Below are 17,909 nucleotides of genomic sequence, written 5' to 3'. Positions count from 1 at the left end.
CACATTAGAGTTCTAAATACATTAAATCCTAAGTCTTTAGAACCTAACATACCCCATACAAGAAAATAGGATTACAAAAGTGTTTATATAAACATAACCCTATTTGTGGACATTAATACACTATCGACCTATGTACATTTTGTGTTGATTTTTTTCTTCTCTCTTCTTTAATCTTACACAAGCTGATTTTTTAAGTAAGAAAATAAACAACAAGTACTTGTATATATAATTCTAGCTAGTACTATTGCATTTATTTTGTGTTATAGCTTGTTTTGGAAGGGAAGGTGGAGTCTTCAGGCTTATGAAGCCAGTACAAGAGCTAGGTAGAGCAGTTCATATGCAATTGCATGCCTTCAAAAAGGCTATAGTAATGTGAACAAGTCACCTGGGGGGCTTGCTATGGTTTTTATCATACGACCTTCAATACACGACTGCTGCCACATTCATTGCAACATCATATTCTAAGTATCTCACTGCAAAGAAGGCTTCAATCCAATGTCCCAATGGCATTGTACAGCCCAATGAACTACTTTTGTTGGCCAAATCACAGGTTTATTACAGTATTCTCATATTTGAAACTGAAAATATTGTTTCACACTTTCGCACTTGTTACCTAATGTTTATAATTTCATGTGCCATAACCACTTTTTTTTTTTTTTGAAATTTATTGAGTACTCCAGGAGCAGTGCTCCCTCTCACATGAAGGGGTAGGAACACACCCCATTTTTTTATGTTAACATTTAAAACTTGAAATAGGTTACATGCATAGACGTGCACACTATTAAAAACATGTTTTTTTTTTTCCTTTCAATGTAGTACTACTTACTGATCAGTTGGTTTTTGTGTATTCTTTGTCTCTCACTACTAGGTGAATTATATATTGGGTTCAGATTCGAAAAAATTAAGCTACATGCATGGTAGGATTTGGATCAAATTATGTGAAACAAGTTCATATATCATAGAGGTGCGTCCATTGTGTCCATCAAGAACAATCCTGAACTTGTGACATGCAATGGAGGCTTTTTGCATATCAACTCGAGTGAACCCAATCGAAATATGTTGGATGGTGCAGTGGTTAATGGCCTCGATGAGAATGATAACTTCAATGACTTAAGATCTAACTACTAACGACTGAACCAGCCACTGTTACTGACACATCACTAGTGGGTGTTTTGGCTTGATTTGCCTAATTAAGTTTCAAATATACATTATAGCTGACAAACATTTTTAGTTTTAGATGAATGCACATATAATATAGTGTTGTTGGTCTTGGAATTAGTCCATGGCCAACGAATGCTTGATAGGAGTCGGTTTCTGCTAGTTTTTGTTCTACAGATTACTAATTGGTTATTAGTCTAGTTTGCTTTTATATTATAGCCGTTTGTAGCTTGCAACTTGTTTACAATAGTGAATGATATATGTTGTCTAAATTTCTCTTTTTGATATGTGACATGGATTTGGGATTTCCAGACATCATTAATTGAATTCTATATAGATTTCTTTTGAGATTTCAGGATTATTAAAATCATTTATTTCTGAAAAGTAATGATTAGATGGATTCTCACCACTTCACTCCCCTGTGTTGGGAATTCAACCTAAATTCCAACCTGTGAGAAACAAAAAAAATAGAGAAAACACACGTCAAAGAAAAGTAATCACACGCACAAGACAGTATTTATGTGGTTCGGCAATTTGCCTACGTCCACGGAGTTGCAGGGATTTTACTATTATCAGGGAAAAAATACAAAGTGCGGCTACAGTGTTTTTTTTTTCTCTCTCTCTCTAAAAACACAACAACAGTTATCAAACCCTAATCACAAAAGTGGCTTTTATATCTTGCGCATAGGATTATAATGGGCTACAAAATGGGCTAAAAATAAACTAGGCTCCACAAAGCCCAACAAATCTCCCACTTGTAGACTAGTTCAATTACCGACATCAGCCGTTATCCTCTAAAAGCAATCCCTCATCCCTGCAACTCATCCTCCTATCCTCAAGCTAGAAGGCCAACTGAAGCTGCACATAGCTTCAGCTTCTCAATAGTGACACCCTTAGTCAACATGTCTGCCGGGTTCTTAGATCCACATATCTTCTCAAGTATTACGAGCTTATCTTCAACAAGGTACCAGATAAAATAGTATTTTGTTTGTATATGTTTCGACTTTGAATGAAACGCCAAATTTTTAACAAGAAAAATTGCACTCTGACTGTCACTGTGTAGAATGCCCATCTCTTGCTTCTTACCCAATTCATCTAAGAAACCATGTAGCCAAATCATCTCATTTCCAGCTTCAGTTGCTGCAACATACTCAGCTTCTGTAGTTGACAAAGTAACAATCTTTTGCAGATTTGAAACCCATGATATAGCTGTACCACCCAAAGTAAATACAAACCCAGTAGTACTCTTTCTACTATCAATATCGTCAGCAAAATCAGCATCTACATAACCCTGTAGTTTCAAACTTGCACATGTGAAGCAAATATATGTATTTGATGAACCCTTCAAATGTCTCAGAATCCACTTGATTGCCTCCCAATGCTGCTTTTCAGGCCTACTCATGAATCTACTCACAACTCCCACTGCATGTACAATGTTTGGCCTTGTACACACCATAACATACATCAAGCTGCCAATAGCTGAGGCATAGGGCACCTTGCTCATACGGTCCCTTTCTTCTTCTGTCTTCGGTAACTGTTCTTTACTTAATTTGAAATGACTACCTAAGGGTGTGCTCATTGGTTTAGCTTTATTCATGTTGAACCTGCTGAGAACTTTCTTCACATACTCTGACTGTGAAAGCTTCAATGTACCATTAGTCTTGTCTCTAATGATTCTCATACCAAGGATTTGCTTTGCAGCTCCCAAATCCTTCATTACAAACTGTTTTGACAATTGCTTCTTCAAATTATTAATCTCCTCAATGCAAGACCCTGCAATAAGCATATCATCAACATACAATAGTAATATGATGTAAGAATTGTCAAAAAACTTAACATAACAACAGTAATCAGCTTTACATCTCTTGAACCCAATTCTATGCATAAAACTGTCAAATTTCTTGTACCACTATTTAGGAGCTTGTTTTAGGCCATACAAGCTCTTTCTCAGTTTGCAGGCTAGATTCTCTTGTACCTGAACAATGAACCCTTCTGGCTAAATCATGTAAAGATCTTCCTCCAAGTCACCATGAAGGAATGCTGTCTTCACATCTAACTGCTCAAGATGTAAGTTCTCTGTAGCCATCATTCCCAGCACCAGTCTAATTGTTGACATCTTCACAATTGGAGAAAATATCTTTGTGTGGTCAATGCCTTTCTTCTGCTGGAACCCTTTAACAACTAATCTGGCCTTGTAACGTTTGCTACCATCATGCTTATTCTTTATTCTGTATACCCACTTGTTATGCAAAGCCTTCTTTCCTATTGGCAATTCAGTCAGTTCCCATGTCTGATTCCCCAACAAGGAATCCATCTCATCCTTCATGGCTAACTCCCACTTGCTTGAATTTTCATCTTGCAAGGCTTCATTATAACACTCTGGCTCACCACCATCAGTCAACAGGAGATAATTTAAAACGGGTGAATAACGCTGTGGAGGTTTAATGTTCCTGGAAGATCTGCGGACTTCAACTATAGGTGTACTCTAATCTATCTGTGAATCTACATTCTTCTTATATTCTTCACCCTTTTTCTGGACAGTACTTTCAGTCAATTCATCTAAGTTTACAAACTCTAATTTCTTTTGATCTATCTCTGTAACATCTGACACTACAGTTGACCTGTCCTTGTACATAACTTGTTCATTAAATATCACATTTCTACTTCTGATGATTTTCCTATTTTGTTCATCCCAAAATCTATAGCCAAATTTCTCATCACCATAGCCAATGAAAAAATATATTTTAGACTTTGCATCAAGTTTACTACAAGCATTAGAATCAATATGAATATAAGAAACACAACCAAAAACTTTTAAATGTGAAAACTTTACTTCTTTACCGCTCCAAACCTTCTCAGGAAGTTTGAACTCCATGGGAACTGATGGCCTTCGATTTATCAGGTAAGCTACAGTGCTAATAGCATCAGCCCAAAAAGTTTTTGGTAGTCCAGCGTGCAACCTCATACTCCTAACACGCTCATTGGGAGTTCTGTTCATGTGCTCAGCCACACCATTCTGCTATGGTGTCCCAGGAATGGTCTTTTCCATCCTAATTCCTTGTGCAGCACAATACTCACTGAACCCTCCATCTATGTACTCTCCTCCATTATCGGACCTTAAACATTTTAGTTTTAAACCTATTCTGTCTCAACCATGGCCTTCCACTTCTTAAAAGTTTCAAATACATCAGATTTATTTTTCAGAAAACAAACCCATACCTTTGTACTTGAGTCATCAATGAAAGTGATGTAGTACCTTGAACCTCCAAGGGATGCAAGAAGGCCCCCACAAATCAGTGTGTACTAACTCCAATTTTTCAGCCTTCGATGTTCTGCTAGTTTTCAAGAAGCACATATTTTTCTGCTTTCCTAAGATGCAGCTTTCACACATATCAAAATCGATGGACTTTAATTCTGGTAGTTTTCCTTTTGACAGCATCATCTTCATCCCTTTCTCACTCATGTGACCAAGTCTGTGGTGCCATAGGCTTGTATCAGTACTTGCTTCAGCAACTGCAACTGTGTCTCTTGGGCTTGAGGTCATATAGAGAGTGTCAGTCTTCTTTCCATGAGCCAATACTCTAGCTCCCTTTGTAACCTTCCAAGTACCACCAACAAATAGTATTGCATGCCCTTCATCATCAAGTTGTCCAACAGAAATCAGATTCCTCCTCAAGTCAGGAATATGTCGAACCTTCTCTAGTAACCAAACAGATCCATTGGGCAACAATATCTGGACGTCTCCCATACCTACAACATCCAAGGCTGAACCATCAGCCAAATACACCTTACCAAAATCACCTACAACATAATTCTGTATGATTTCTCGGTGTGGAGTGGTATGAAACGAAGCTCCTGAGTCCAAAACCCAATCATCAAGTGGACTGTCTACTGCAAGAAGTAATGCATCATGTACCTCTTCTATTATAGTATTATCAGAATCATCTTCATTCTTCTTCTTAGGATTTTTGCATTGGTTCCTAAAGTGGCCTGTTTTCCCACAATTCCAACATTGTACTTGTTGGCCTGATCTAGATTTACTTTTGTTCCGATTAGTATTTCTGGATTTTGATCTGCCCCGATTTGAATTTCTATTATTACATCTGCCTCTTATCTCAAGGTTTAGGGCAGAACCAGATCCTGAGGTTTCACCTCCATCTCTTCTGCGAATCTCCTCAGCCAGAATTAAATCTCGAATATCATTGTACTTGAGCTTTTCTTTTCCTGTAGAATTACTTACTGCCATCCTCATTGCCTCCCAACTGTTTGGCAAAGAAGCCACGACGATCAAAGCACGAATCTCATCATCAAAATCAATTTCTACAGATGACAATTGATTTGTGATAGTGTTAAATTCGTTCAGATGTTGTGCTAGTGATGCATTCTCTGCCATCGCTCCCACTCAAACCTAACCCTAGGCTCTGATACCAGTTGTTCGGAATTCAACCTAAATTTCAACCTGTGAGAAACAAAAAAAAATAGAGAAAACACACGTCAAAGAAAAATAATCACACGCACAAGACAATATTTATGTGGTTTGGCAATTTGCTTATGTCCACGGAGTTGCAGAAATTTTACTATTATCAGGGAAAAAATATAAAGTGCGGCTACAGTGTTTTTCTCTCTCTCTAAAAACACAACAACAGTTATCAAACCCTAATCACAAAAGTGGCTTTTATATCCTGCGCACAGGATTACAATGGGCTACAAAACGGGCTAAAAATAAACTAGGCTCCACAAAGCCCAACACCCTGCCCTTTTTTATTTATTTAAGAAAATGTACCCTTCCCCCTTCAAAGATTTTGCATTGATGGTGACCAATCAAGACCTACACGGAGAACTCAGGCCAATTAAGTTTTGGAAGTGATTCAACAAATGGACAATATTTTTTTTTTACTCGTGATTAGTTCTCTGTGCTCAAGCATTAAGCACACATTCTCAATTGGAATTAAGAGAGAGAGAATTTTTAGATAATTAAATAATGTAACTAATGAAAAATTAATGGATACTGTATCCGTTTGAAAAAAATCTTAAGGTTATTTTACATTTTTTAGTTGCTTGGATGGACTATGGAGTACATTAGTAAATTTTGTTTAACAATTAGTTGAATGGTTGTGTATTTGCAAGAATTGTTATAATTAAGGTGGTGATTGCAATTTTCATAGTTTGAGGTGTAAAGTGCAAGAACATGGTTTATGGTATTTTTTCAAATTTACCCATAATTTCACCATTATACCCTTTACCTCTATTTGTTTTCTAAAAATAGGGACAAATTCAGTATTTAATCTCCATTTCATTAAGAAATGAGTATTCTTTCACTTTTGGGAGCAAGTATGGTTAAATAAATCAAACTATTTATGACTAGTAAGAGCTTAGTTCTAGAAAACATTAGTTCATATTTGTTTTTTTAGTAAACCAACCAAAGCTCAAGCCCAAATTTACTTTGCACTTGGAAAACACAATAGAAAGGAAAAAAAAAAAAAAAGACAAGGAGAAGAGCAGAGAAAGGAAATAAGTATTCCATTAAAGTGTTAGTGGGCCCCACCTCTAAAACTCTTTCTTCTCTCTCCTTTTCCTCCCAAATTGGGAGGAAAGAAATTGGTCAGCCATGGAAGAAAACAAATGCCTCCCTTTTCCTTTCCCCTACTCTATTCATCTCAACCAAACAAGAGATTTTTCTCCTTTCTCTCATATTTAGTCATTTTCCTCCTACTTTCCTCAAACCAAACATAACCTTAGGCTTGACTATTGAACGAATTAAGCTTAAATATGAGAATGTTTTCATAAATAAGCTCTTGAACATGAGACTCGAGATTGAATTGTGTAAATTTATAAATAAGTTCATAAGCTGCTTAAAAACCATGGGCAAGTCATGTGGCCCAAATTATTTTGGAGGTTTAGCTTTATATTGGAGAGATTCAATTGATTTGCACATTGATACTTGCTCATAGAACCACATTGATGCGATTATTAATATAGGAAAAGACAATGCTTAGAGATTTGCGGGTTTTTATGGAGAACCAGTTACTCACAAAAGGTTTGTGTAGTGAAATTTTAAAGTGCTCACAAGTACACGAACCATACTAAAGTATAGTTTGACAAGAACGAGGTCAAATCCACAAAAGAACTTGTATGAATGTAAGAAAATTAATTAAACCTTAACCAAATTAATCCTAATCTTTTTTAATTTCAAAAATTATATTTTTGAAATTAATACACTAAGCAGATAATTAAACAAAGCAAAGATATGATATAAAGCAGTAAACAAGATGTAAACAATCAAGAGAAAGGAATTAAGTTTCGGAATCCACCTTGTTAATTAATATCAGCATATATTCATGATCATTAATTTTTTCCAACCCACTACATGATATCTAGAATTCAATCTTGCTACCATGGAAGATATTCTCATTAAACTCCCTATTTTCAAAATCTAAAGCATGCTCATCTTTGCTTTCTAGTACTTATAAAATCAAATCATCAATTGCATCCGTTGACAAACAACTCACAAGAGATCGATATCCAACTTTAAAATCAAGCAATTATTAACCAAGAATTCAATTAATTAAGATAAATCCAAAATCATGAGAAAAACATAATTAAACTCATATTAAAAATTCTATCTGAGTCAATTGAGATGAAGCAAGAACAATTTAAATTATTAAAGAACAACTACTATGGGAAAAATCAAATCACATAAATAATACTAATAATTCTTAACAAGGTTTTATCCTCAACCTTAATTGAAAATTTAGCTACTCGTAGTAATTGAAATAAAACACAAAAATAAAATACTAAGCAATATTAAACTAGACAAATAAAACAAAATTAGAATGAAAGAAAGAAGTCACAATGCTAGAGAAAAGTAATATAGGAAACCAAATGTGGCACTGCCCTCTTGCTCCTATTTTATGTTGTGCGCTCTAGCCCCAGTAGTCCTACCCTAAAGAGCCTTTAAATAGGTCAAGTAATCCTATTACAACTAGAATTTTCTCAAGTTTTCAAGTTTCACCTAACCAACATTTTTGGTCCCTTTAACGTCAAAATTTGGACTTTGGATAAACTAAAAAGTTGTGTAGCCTTTTAAGTTAGCTTTCCGTCCAAACTTGAATCATCTTAATTGGACATCTGAGCCAAAAGTTATGTCCAAAATACTAACTAGTGTGCAGACTGGAATCCTACTCCTAATTAGACTTGGATTTGGTGCAAATTTTCTTTCATTTCTTGCTCCAATTGGACTTAAATTTAATTGGATCTTACTTTGACTTCATTATAGCCATTGTAAAAGTAAAGTCCATTAGCCTTCTTTTTTACACAAATCCGCTCATTTAATTCCATTTTAATCTTGTAGGTTTTCAAGTTTGATTTGGGTTTAGCCCACTTAAATTACGATCTATCATTTTGTCTCAAATAAAGCCCACTAGCATGTAAAACCTTTATAACCTATAAAATAAAGATATAGATTATAATCAGTCACAAATTAACATAATAATGAGGCTAAAGATACAAATATGACGGTACTTTATTATATATATTTCATGCATATCAGTTTGAATATTGGAATTTGATTTTTCAGCTTAAAAATTGAATGAAGTTTCCTGGTAATGTTTTGGGAATTTTAATGAGTTGGTTAGAAGTACAAAGAAGTTAGGAGGAGGTAATAGAAATCAGCCCTGTAGAGAGATAAAAGGCACATAGCCAAGCTCCGTAACCCTATTGATCGAGGGACAACAACCCTTGCTTGCAAACCAAATGTCGGACTCCTTATCATCATGCGAAATCATACCACACCAGTAAAAAAAGTGTGGAAATTTTTCATACTTGAAGGAGACCCAAACTTCCTTATCTTGATTCAAGAGGACCTTTTGACTTGGGCTAAGAGGTGTGGAAATGTCAATTTCCACCCTTCCTCATAAAAAGTCACCCCCAATTAGATCTTCCTTTTATTACCTTTCTTACCGATCTTTCGAGTTCAATAGTTGTTTCTACATTAAGCCTATATATGGGTAGCCCATGCATCTCGAACATGACAAAAACATGACCAAGTGTTTATCAAAAGATCACGGCTCCAAAGCTAGAACTCGTTCAACATCATTCTCTGCCTAAAATAGAAAAAAGGATAAAATAATTTTATGAGTGAGATATTTTCTAAAAAAAATCTTAAATTTTATTCTAATTTTACAACTGACAACCAAACTTATGAATAAGTTTAATTATTCCATTACAACATATTTTATTCTCAGTAATGAAGATTACGATTCCTATCGTAATCCTCATTCAATGTATCAAACATGCCCTAATTTTAGAAATTTTACACTTACTAAAGAGTAACTATTACAATCTTTTTATAGAGAAATAGTTATTCCTCATTTTAATGAATAGCTATTCATAAGGAATGACTATTACTTGTAATAAAAACATAATCAAATTATAATAAAAATTAGCTAAACCATCGGAATAACATTACAATGCCTATTATAATATACCAAATGTGAATACAATGGAGGAGTTGTTGTTTTGTTTTAGTTTTTAGGAGTTGGAGTTTTGTTATTATTTGGTTCTAAATTTTAGGAGTTGGAGCCCTAGAGGATCACGTTGTGTTTAGTGGTCCGAATTTTATGTTTTGGATTGTTCATATCTACTTGTGTAAATTCAGTGCTTATCAAAATAAAAGATATCAGATATTATCATCCAAATTTTATCTTTTAAGGAGGCTGAAAAACCTCAAACTAATCCATAAATTATCCTTTGTTCTCTATTTAAATTTCTTCAGATAAGCCACAATAGATAACGACAAAGAACTGTCTTTACCATAAACTTGGAGGCATCATATAGTTAAGTGGACAAGAATATCAATGTCAGTGTATATTTTTATAACAATTGCATCTATTCAGTAAATAAGACGAGCTAAACTTGATTGAGTTTTGATATTATTAAGCTAAGTCTACTTTAATCAAGTTCAGTTCGTGAGTAACTTGGTAAAGCTCAAGACTGCCTCAATTTGGGTGAATTTGTTATAATATATATACACACACACACTTCAAACTAATGAAACCGCACCGCTATAAGTCGGAAAACTAACCCTTGGTAGTGTGCATCTGTTCTGTTTATGAGGAAACTAATTCCTATCGGTTCAACGATAGATTTGGCAGTCTTTCCCTCTTCTCTTCTCCGTGTGTATTGAATGATGGAATGAATAGAGCCGCGTAGTGCGTAGCATAGCGAATGTTGAAAGCTCTGCGTAGCATTCTTATTCTTAATGAACAGTAGTAGTAAATTGTAGATGTGAGCCCAACCACCCCACTTTAATAGTAGGAGAAAGGAAAACGCTCGATCCATGGAGTCCGTCATCCGATCTCCCCATTGACAGATAGAGTTGAAGAAGAATCAATTAGCCCGGGATTTCATATTGAGATCTTCAACTACTTCCGAGAGGGTCTCGCACCGACCAAACTGCGCACACCCCTACCAAACATGTCCTTAGGGCATGTTTGACACACTGAATAAGTATTATAACATGAATGATAATTTTTATTACTAGAAATAAAATATGTTATAATAAAAATCTATTCTTAAGTTTGATTGAGTTGTAACATTATAATAAAACTTAAAATTTATTTTAGAAAATATTTTACTTATACAATTATATTTCTTTAAAAATAATATATATATATATATATATTTTTTTTTAACTTGAGAGAGAGGGATGGGTTATTTTGTTTTTTTTTTTTTGTTTTATAATTTTTATCTATATATGGAAAATTTGTTTATTTGAAAATATATTTGTTTTAGAAATTATTACACCTAATAAGAAATAATTATTATATTATAGTGCCTATTACAATCTACCAAATATACCCTTACAATAAAACTTATAGTACTTTTAACATCTTCAATATTGTTATTATAATTATAGAATTATCCAAAATAAATTAGCTTATAACCTAACATAGTTTAAAACTATTTATATTGAATCATTCTAAAAGCCAAATTTTATATAATTATTTATAATCTGATAACGTGAAAAATGTTCTTTTTCAAAAAATTATGTGGCAACATTTGAAGAAAAAATTACAAAAAATCAAAATATGTTGATTAAATAATTAGATTAATAAAACTAACCTAAAGAATTTACCTAAATCTTGCCTATAAAAATCACACGTTCATTAATCTAAACAACAATGTGTGATTCTTTCCAAAAATAAAATAAAATAAAATAAAACCCTCAATCTCTAACCAATTCATTACTCATTCATATCAATCATTTGAACTATTTACACAAAAAAGATGAAGAATATATTATATATTTTGTAAATGGAAAATTTTACAATACCCTTCTTTTTTAAGAATCGGTATTATTTTTGAGTGTGACTTACCTCCAGTATTTTTTTTAACTGAAATCTCTTTTTGTATTATTAAGAAATTGTCATATCAACCACTAACTAAATAAAATATGGAGATTAAAATTCACTACTACTTATCATTATATATTTAAAATAACAGGAGATGTCCAATTAAAAAAGTATTAGAGGTAAGCCAAATTTTTTTTTTTTAGTAGATAACAAGTAACAACATTAAATTAACAACTAAGATTTGGGTAGATACTATACCCAAACAAAAAAGTATGGTATCATAGAATTACCCTTCTAAGAAAATACATTTTCTAAATCTTCCTATACGGGAATGTTCATTAATTCTCTTCCAAAATGTTGGGACCCCCAGATCTACAATTACGGGTCTATTATAGAAAAGAAGTAAAAAGCGGCCCATTGTCTCTGAACGAATACTATATTGATAACTCTATAAATTCCCGCCTTCAAAAAGCCTTCAAAAAAAAAATTCCCAGTTATCGGAGGAAAATTATTATCTTCTAGCTATAGGCATTATTCTTCACACTATTATACATCAAAGAGCAATGTCTTCAATCAAAGTCTTTAGTTTGGTTAGCCTGTGTATCATTTTATTGGCTCATGGAGTTGCTTCACTTGAATATGGTGAAGCTCTGACAAAGTCTTTGTTGTTTTATGAGGGCCAACGTTCAGGAAAATTGCCATCTAACCAAAGAGTGCAATGGCGTGGAGATTCTGCGCTTAAAGATGGTAGCGATGCAGGAGTAAGATAATCTCAACTTCATTATTATTTTTTTTTTTATGCATACTTGTCTTCTTCTTTTTTTATGCTGTTATGCATGGGGTGCCATACTGCCATTTTGAAAGTTCGTAATTCAATTATGAGTGTGCTCTTTTCTCTATATTTCTACTTGTTTGGTGGAAAACTCTGGTGCTATGTTACCAGTTTTTAAATTCTTTAATTTTCATTTTTCATATGCATATGTTTTTCTCCGTTTGTTTCAAGAGAATACGTTTATTTTTTTTATTTTTTATTTTTTTTTTTAAGTTTTAGTGCATTTGGTGGCATAAAAATAAGCTGTTCAAAGGAAAACTAAAGTTGATCAATGAAAAATCCCAGTTTTGTTTTAGAGAGCTTGTTTTCAGCTTTTATTTTTTGGAAAACAAACTCGCTCAAAAGCAGGGCCTCTCTCCGATTCTAAGTACGGAAAAGATAAATTGATAATAATGAATTGAAAAGATTCTTTGTTAACCCAAAAAATAGAGATAATAAGCGGTATCAAAGTGGTAATTGATTTTTAGGATATTATGAAATTTTTTTAGAAATTTTTTTATAGAAAAAAAGTTAATTAATTAAAAAAAAATTTTTTATATATTTTCCATAAAAGTTGTATAAAAAATTTCTTAAAATGACCCATTAACAAATACTCTAAAGACATTTGTTAACAAAACCTAATTAACATTTTGAACTATTTTGAATGAAGAGTATAATAATTTTGAATGGTATGAAATATAGCTTCTTCTTTTTTCTTTTTCTTTTTTTTCCTTTTTTTTAATACATTTTGAACTATTTTGATGGAGAATATAGTTATTTTGAATTATATGAAATTTTGTAAGCCCAAAATGAATTATTGACAAATCAAATTCTAGAATGGAAAATATAATTTCACACATTATTATACATTTCATACACACAATATCTATAATATCATACACTATTGGAATGAATGATGCGTGGGTGATGTACACCAAGGAGTGTGAGAGAATAATTGTCCATACTAGAAACGATTAAAAAAATGTCCAAACTTATATTCTTCCATTTCAATTCCTTTTTAGATATATATTTTGTTAACACATAGTACATGGTAATCAATTTGTTAAATAGTTTAATTAAGTGAATGTTTTCTATATGTTTCAATTGAGTACAAGAATGAATATATGTTCTTTACATTTTCACACAATATATAAATATATTTTGTTAACACATAGTACATGGTAATCAATTTGTTAAATAGTTTAATTAAGTGAATGTTTTCTATATGTTTCAATTGAGTACAAGAATGAATATATGTTCTTTACATTTTCACACAATATATATAGGTTGATCTTGTGGGAGGATATTACGATGCTGGGGACAACGTAAAGTTTGGTTTCCCATTTGCATTCACAATAACAATGCTTTCATGGAGCACAATCGAGTTCCAAGCTCAACTGGAGGCCAAGAAAGAGCTTTCAAATGCACTAGATGCCATCAAGTGGGGCACAGATTACTTGATCAAAGCCCATCCTGAACCAAACGTTCTATATGCTCAAGTTGGTGATGGTGATTCTGATCATTCATGTTGGCAAAGACCAGAAGACATGACTACCCCAAGAACAACTTTTAAGATTGATGAGGAACATCCAGGATCTGATCTTGCTGCTGAAACTGCTGCTGCTTTCGCCGCAGCTTCTATTGCTTTCAAGCCATCAAATCCCAAATATGCATCCCAGCTTTTAGAACACGCAAAACAGGTTAAGTTTCCTGTTTACATCTTTAGAGTAATTCTAGCATCTTGTAAAACTCCACAACTTTCCCCGAATCTACCTTACATTGTAAATTGTGATTAACTATGTGTCATGTACCTATAATTTTCTCTCTACCACTCATAGTTGATTATGTAGATAGTTGTGGCAAAAGTTATGATGTTTTATGTGGTTTTAGAATTTTTTCACAATTTATTATTGTTAATATTGTAGTTATTCTTTTATTTTAACCTAAAGTACCCATGTTTTTTATTTGTAAAAGAAAACTTTCATTGTTACATACATGCTAATACATATAGCATTATACATGGTTGCAGCTCTTTGACTTTGCACGCAATCACCAGGGAGTGTACCAAAGCAGCATTCCTCAAGCAGGAAATTTCTACAGCAGTAGCGGATTTGAGGTACGTAGTAGTATAAAGGAGTTTGGCTCTAGCCATGTAGAAATAGTTTCTTATAAGAACGTAATTAATTGGAACTTGAATTGTCAATGTTTTTTAGTTCAACTAACATTTTATGATCTTTCTATCATAAACTTTTGAGAAATGCTATATTCACAATATTTTCATAACAAATTATAAGTAATAAACTATTATTGGTTCTAATTTAAATCTACCATATGAATTACTTTTTGGCCCATCAATAACAACCACTTAAAATTTGTTATAAAAGTGTTGTAAAAATGTTATGCACGTAGCATTTTTCTAAACTTTTAGGGTCCAATTTTCTCTCCTTCAATTAAATTTAATAATATGTACATTACTTTTAATTTTATTTGAAAAAGAAATCATTATTTGTGTTTCATTGTTCAATACAACTATGTTTGAATTAAATTAGATAGACTAATGAACTCCACCTAGGATACTGCACCTAAAATTTAGAAACTTGAATATTTTATTTCAGATATGGTAGTTGAATTTTTGTATATGAACTAACCATGTCTGTTTTCTAACAGGATGAATTGTTATGGGCTGCAGCATGGCTTCATCGTGCCACCGACGAGAAAACCTACCTAGATTTCCTTGGAGGATCATCGAATACCGGTGGAACCAGAACCACCTTTTCCTGGGATGACAAATATGTTGGAGCACAAGTCCTAGTTTCAAAGGTACTTATATATATATATATATATATAGGAATACCACTCTTACCAATTGCAATCTTTTTATTTGGAGAAAGAACGATATGTATCACCATTTCATAAAGTTTCACGTGAATTAAGAATGGGAGCTAACATGAGGCATATATATATTTGGTGTGTAGCTTGTTTTGGAGGGGAAGGTGGGGTATTCAGGCATATGGAGCCAGTACAAGAGCCAGGCAGAGCAGTTCATATGCTCTTGTGCACAGAAAGGCAATAGTAATGTTAAGAAGTCACCTGGGGGTTTGTTGTGGTTTCTACCATCTAATAACCTTCAATACACCACCTCTGCTACATTCATTGCCACTGCATATTCTCAATATCTGACTGGAAAGAAGGCTTCGATCCAATGTCTCGGTGGCATGGTACAGCCCGATGAACTAATTGCCTTGGCCAAATCACAGGTACTACAATATTGTTTTCCCACTTCAGAAAAAACTAAATATGTTGGTGATTTAAGTGTCTATGGGAAAAAATTATATATAAATGTGTTGTGTTTTCAACTATTTTGCTTATTTAACCTTAAAAAGATAAGAACAAAGTTTCGCTCCAAATTAATTTAGAGAAAAACTCAACAAACTTTTCATATATCTTTATATTGCATGTTCTTATTATATTATTCATGCATGTAAAATTTCAAGAAGATCAAATATTAATTGCCATCTCATCAAACAAATGTTAAAATTTCAAATTTTTATGATCTAAAATTGTGTATAAAAAATAAGTTTATTGATCAAATAGTAAATAATATCCAATTTGAACGAAATTTCATATGCATGTTAAGAACATAAGTAACATGAATTTCAATAATCAAATTTTCAAAATTAAAAGAAAAAACTAAAAAAAAAAGATACATGAAAAGTTTGAAAATTTTCTCTCCAAACTAGTTTGGATAGAAACTTTGTTCAAAAGATAAATTAAGAAATAATACTTATATTAATCTTGAGGAATAGCACAATCAAATTAAGATTACGTCTCATAATCAGAGATCACTAATTTAAATTCCATTGAGAAGATCTACACTGTTTAATGTAAATAATTATTTCTTTATTCAAAACTTATTTTACTTTAGCTTTCTTTCCCAAATTCTAAAGATTTCACATGTTGTTACTTGGTACTATTTATGTCTTAATCAGAAAAGTATGGCCAAACAAATTTTTTTTCTCCCTTGTAGCACCATATACTAATTTTGGACTAAGGCCTTATTGTTGTTCCTATACTATGTACTGATTAATGGCTTCTGGTTTATTCTCTCTCGCACTACTAGGTGGATTATATCTTGGGTGCAAATCCGCAAAAAATGAGCTACATGGTAGGATTTGGGTCAAATTATCCGAAACAACTTCATCATAGAGGAGCATCCATTGTGTCCATCAAGAAGAATCCTGAACCTGTGACATGCAAAGGGGGCTTTGAGTTGTATTTCAACAAGAATGAACCCAACCCAAATGTGTTAGATGGTGCAGTGGTTGGTGGCCCGGATGACAATGATGGCTTCACGGACTCAAGATCTAACTTCCAACAGGCTGAAACAGCAACTGCAAACATTGCACCACTAGTTGGCGTTTTGGCTCGGATTGCCTAAGCTTCATTCAAATATATACATGCCCAACTTTTTTAAGTCAATGGGGATACAAAGAAGTTGTAATTAAACACGTTCGTGCTGGAATTAGTCCAGCAATGAAAGGTTGATAGGAGCTAGCTGCTGCTGCTGCTTCTTGTTAAGCAGATAGCTAAGTAGAATAAGTAGTTTTGTTTGGTTTGCTTTGATGTTACAGATATTGGTCTGAAGCTTGTTTCTTTTGTTTGTTAAATTTTAGCCCACTCATAAAAAACAAAGGGCATAAAATTTTTCTCTTTCTGGTTTCTCTGGGATTATAATTGGAGCATCTATGAAATCCATCAAGCCCATAAATATTTGCAGCGTGTATTAACTAAACACATGAGAAGAGTTCTTACACCTGCTGAGTAAAATTTGGAGATATGGATTAAAAGGAAAAAGAGGATTTTCTTACTTTTAATGAAAAATCACATAGATAAATGCCGCTTATAATTCACAATGGAATTGAAGGGGTAGATATTGGCATCATTACCCCTAATAATTCACAGGCCAATCTCATCCGCTATATATGCTGTATACACAACCTCTGTGGAGATGCATACCATTGATAAAGCCTAACCCCATGTATTCACTAAACACATGGGGTTAGGCTAAGTGCTTGCCTGTTGTGTCATTGTTTATTTACCAAAAATTTTACTTAGACTGGATGACTTTTTTGGCCATGGATTTTTCTTTTAGCTTTTATTACAACTTTTTAAAGACTCACTTTTTATGTGTACAACTATAATTTAACCAACCTCTACAAATAAGTTTTTAGCAAAAAACTACACCCAAATGCACTATTCTTTCTTTTCTACAGTATGTAGCTTGTGATAAAAATGTAACTATGATGTGACTATTAGTCCTGTAGTTAAACCTGCTACCGTCAAGTTACTCCTTGCATTGGCTGTGAATAATGGTTGGGGTTTAAAGCAGCTTGATGTTAATAATGCATTCCTTCATGGTATTTTGAAGGAGGAGATCTATATGGCTCAACCCCAAGGGTATGTAGACCCTGCTTATCTAGATAATGCGTGTCTTCTTCATAAGGCTTTGTATGGTCTTAAGCGAGTACCAAGGGCCTGGTTTGAAAGGTTTATTACACAGCTTCTAGGGCATCTTGGGTTTATAGCTT

The 17,909-nt window shown here is 33.2% G+C and overlaps 1 protein-coding gene and 1 pseudogene across 1 annotated transcript; both read left to right on the top strand.

The window, feature by feature from the left end:
- LOC111998285 (endoglucanase 15-like) overlaps positions 1 to 1,128 on the top strand; it is a 30,585-nt pseudogene extending 29,457 nt beyond the window's left edge.
- A 10,945-nt stretch (positions 1,129 to 12,073) lies between these two features.
- Positions 12,074 to 16,759, top strand: LOC112010583 (endoglucanase 14). Its single transcript, XM_065773493.1, has 6 exons — positions 12,074 to 12,271; positions 13,608 to 14,021; positions 14,351 to 14,437; positions 14,989 to 15,141; positions 15,297 to 15,578; positions 16,442 to 16,759. Exons 1-6 carry the CDS (start codon positions 12,074 to 12,076, stop codon positions 16,757 to 16,759), a joined length of 1,452 nt encoding a protein of 483 aa, XP_065629565.1.
- Positions 16,760 to 17,909: the final 1,150 nt, after the last annotated feature.

Source organism: Quercus suber, unplaced genomic scaffold (assembly GCF_002906115.3).
Source record: "Quercus suber isolate HL8 unplaced genomic scaffold, Cork oak 2.0 scaffold_75, whole genome shotgun sequence".
Classification (NCBI taxonomy): domain Eukaryota; kingdom Viridiplantae; phylum Streptophyta; class Magnoliopsida; order Fagales; family Fagaceae; genus Quercus; species Quercus suber.
Note: the sequence above shows the minus strand (reverse complement) of the source record. Positions and strands in the feature narration are given on the sequence as shown.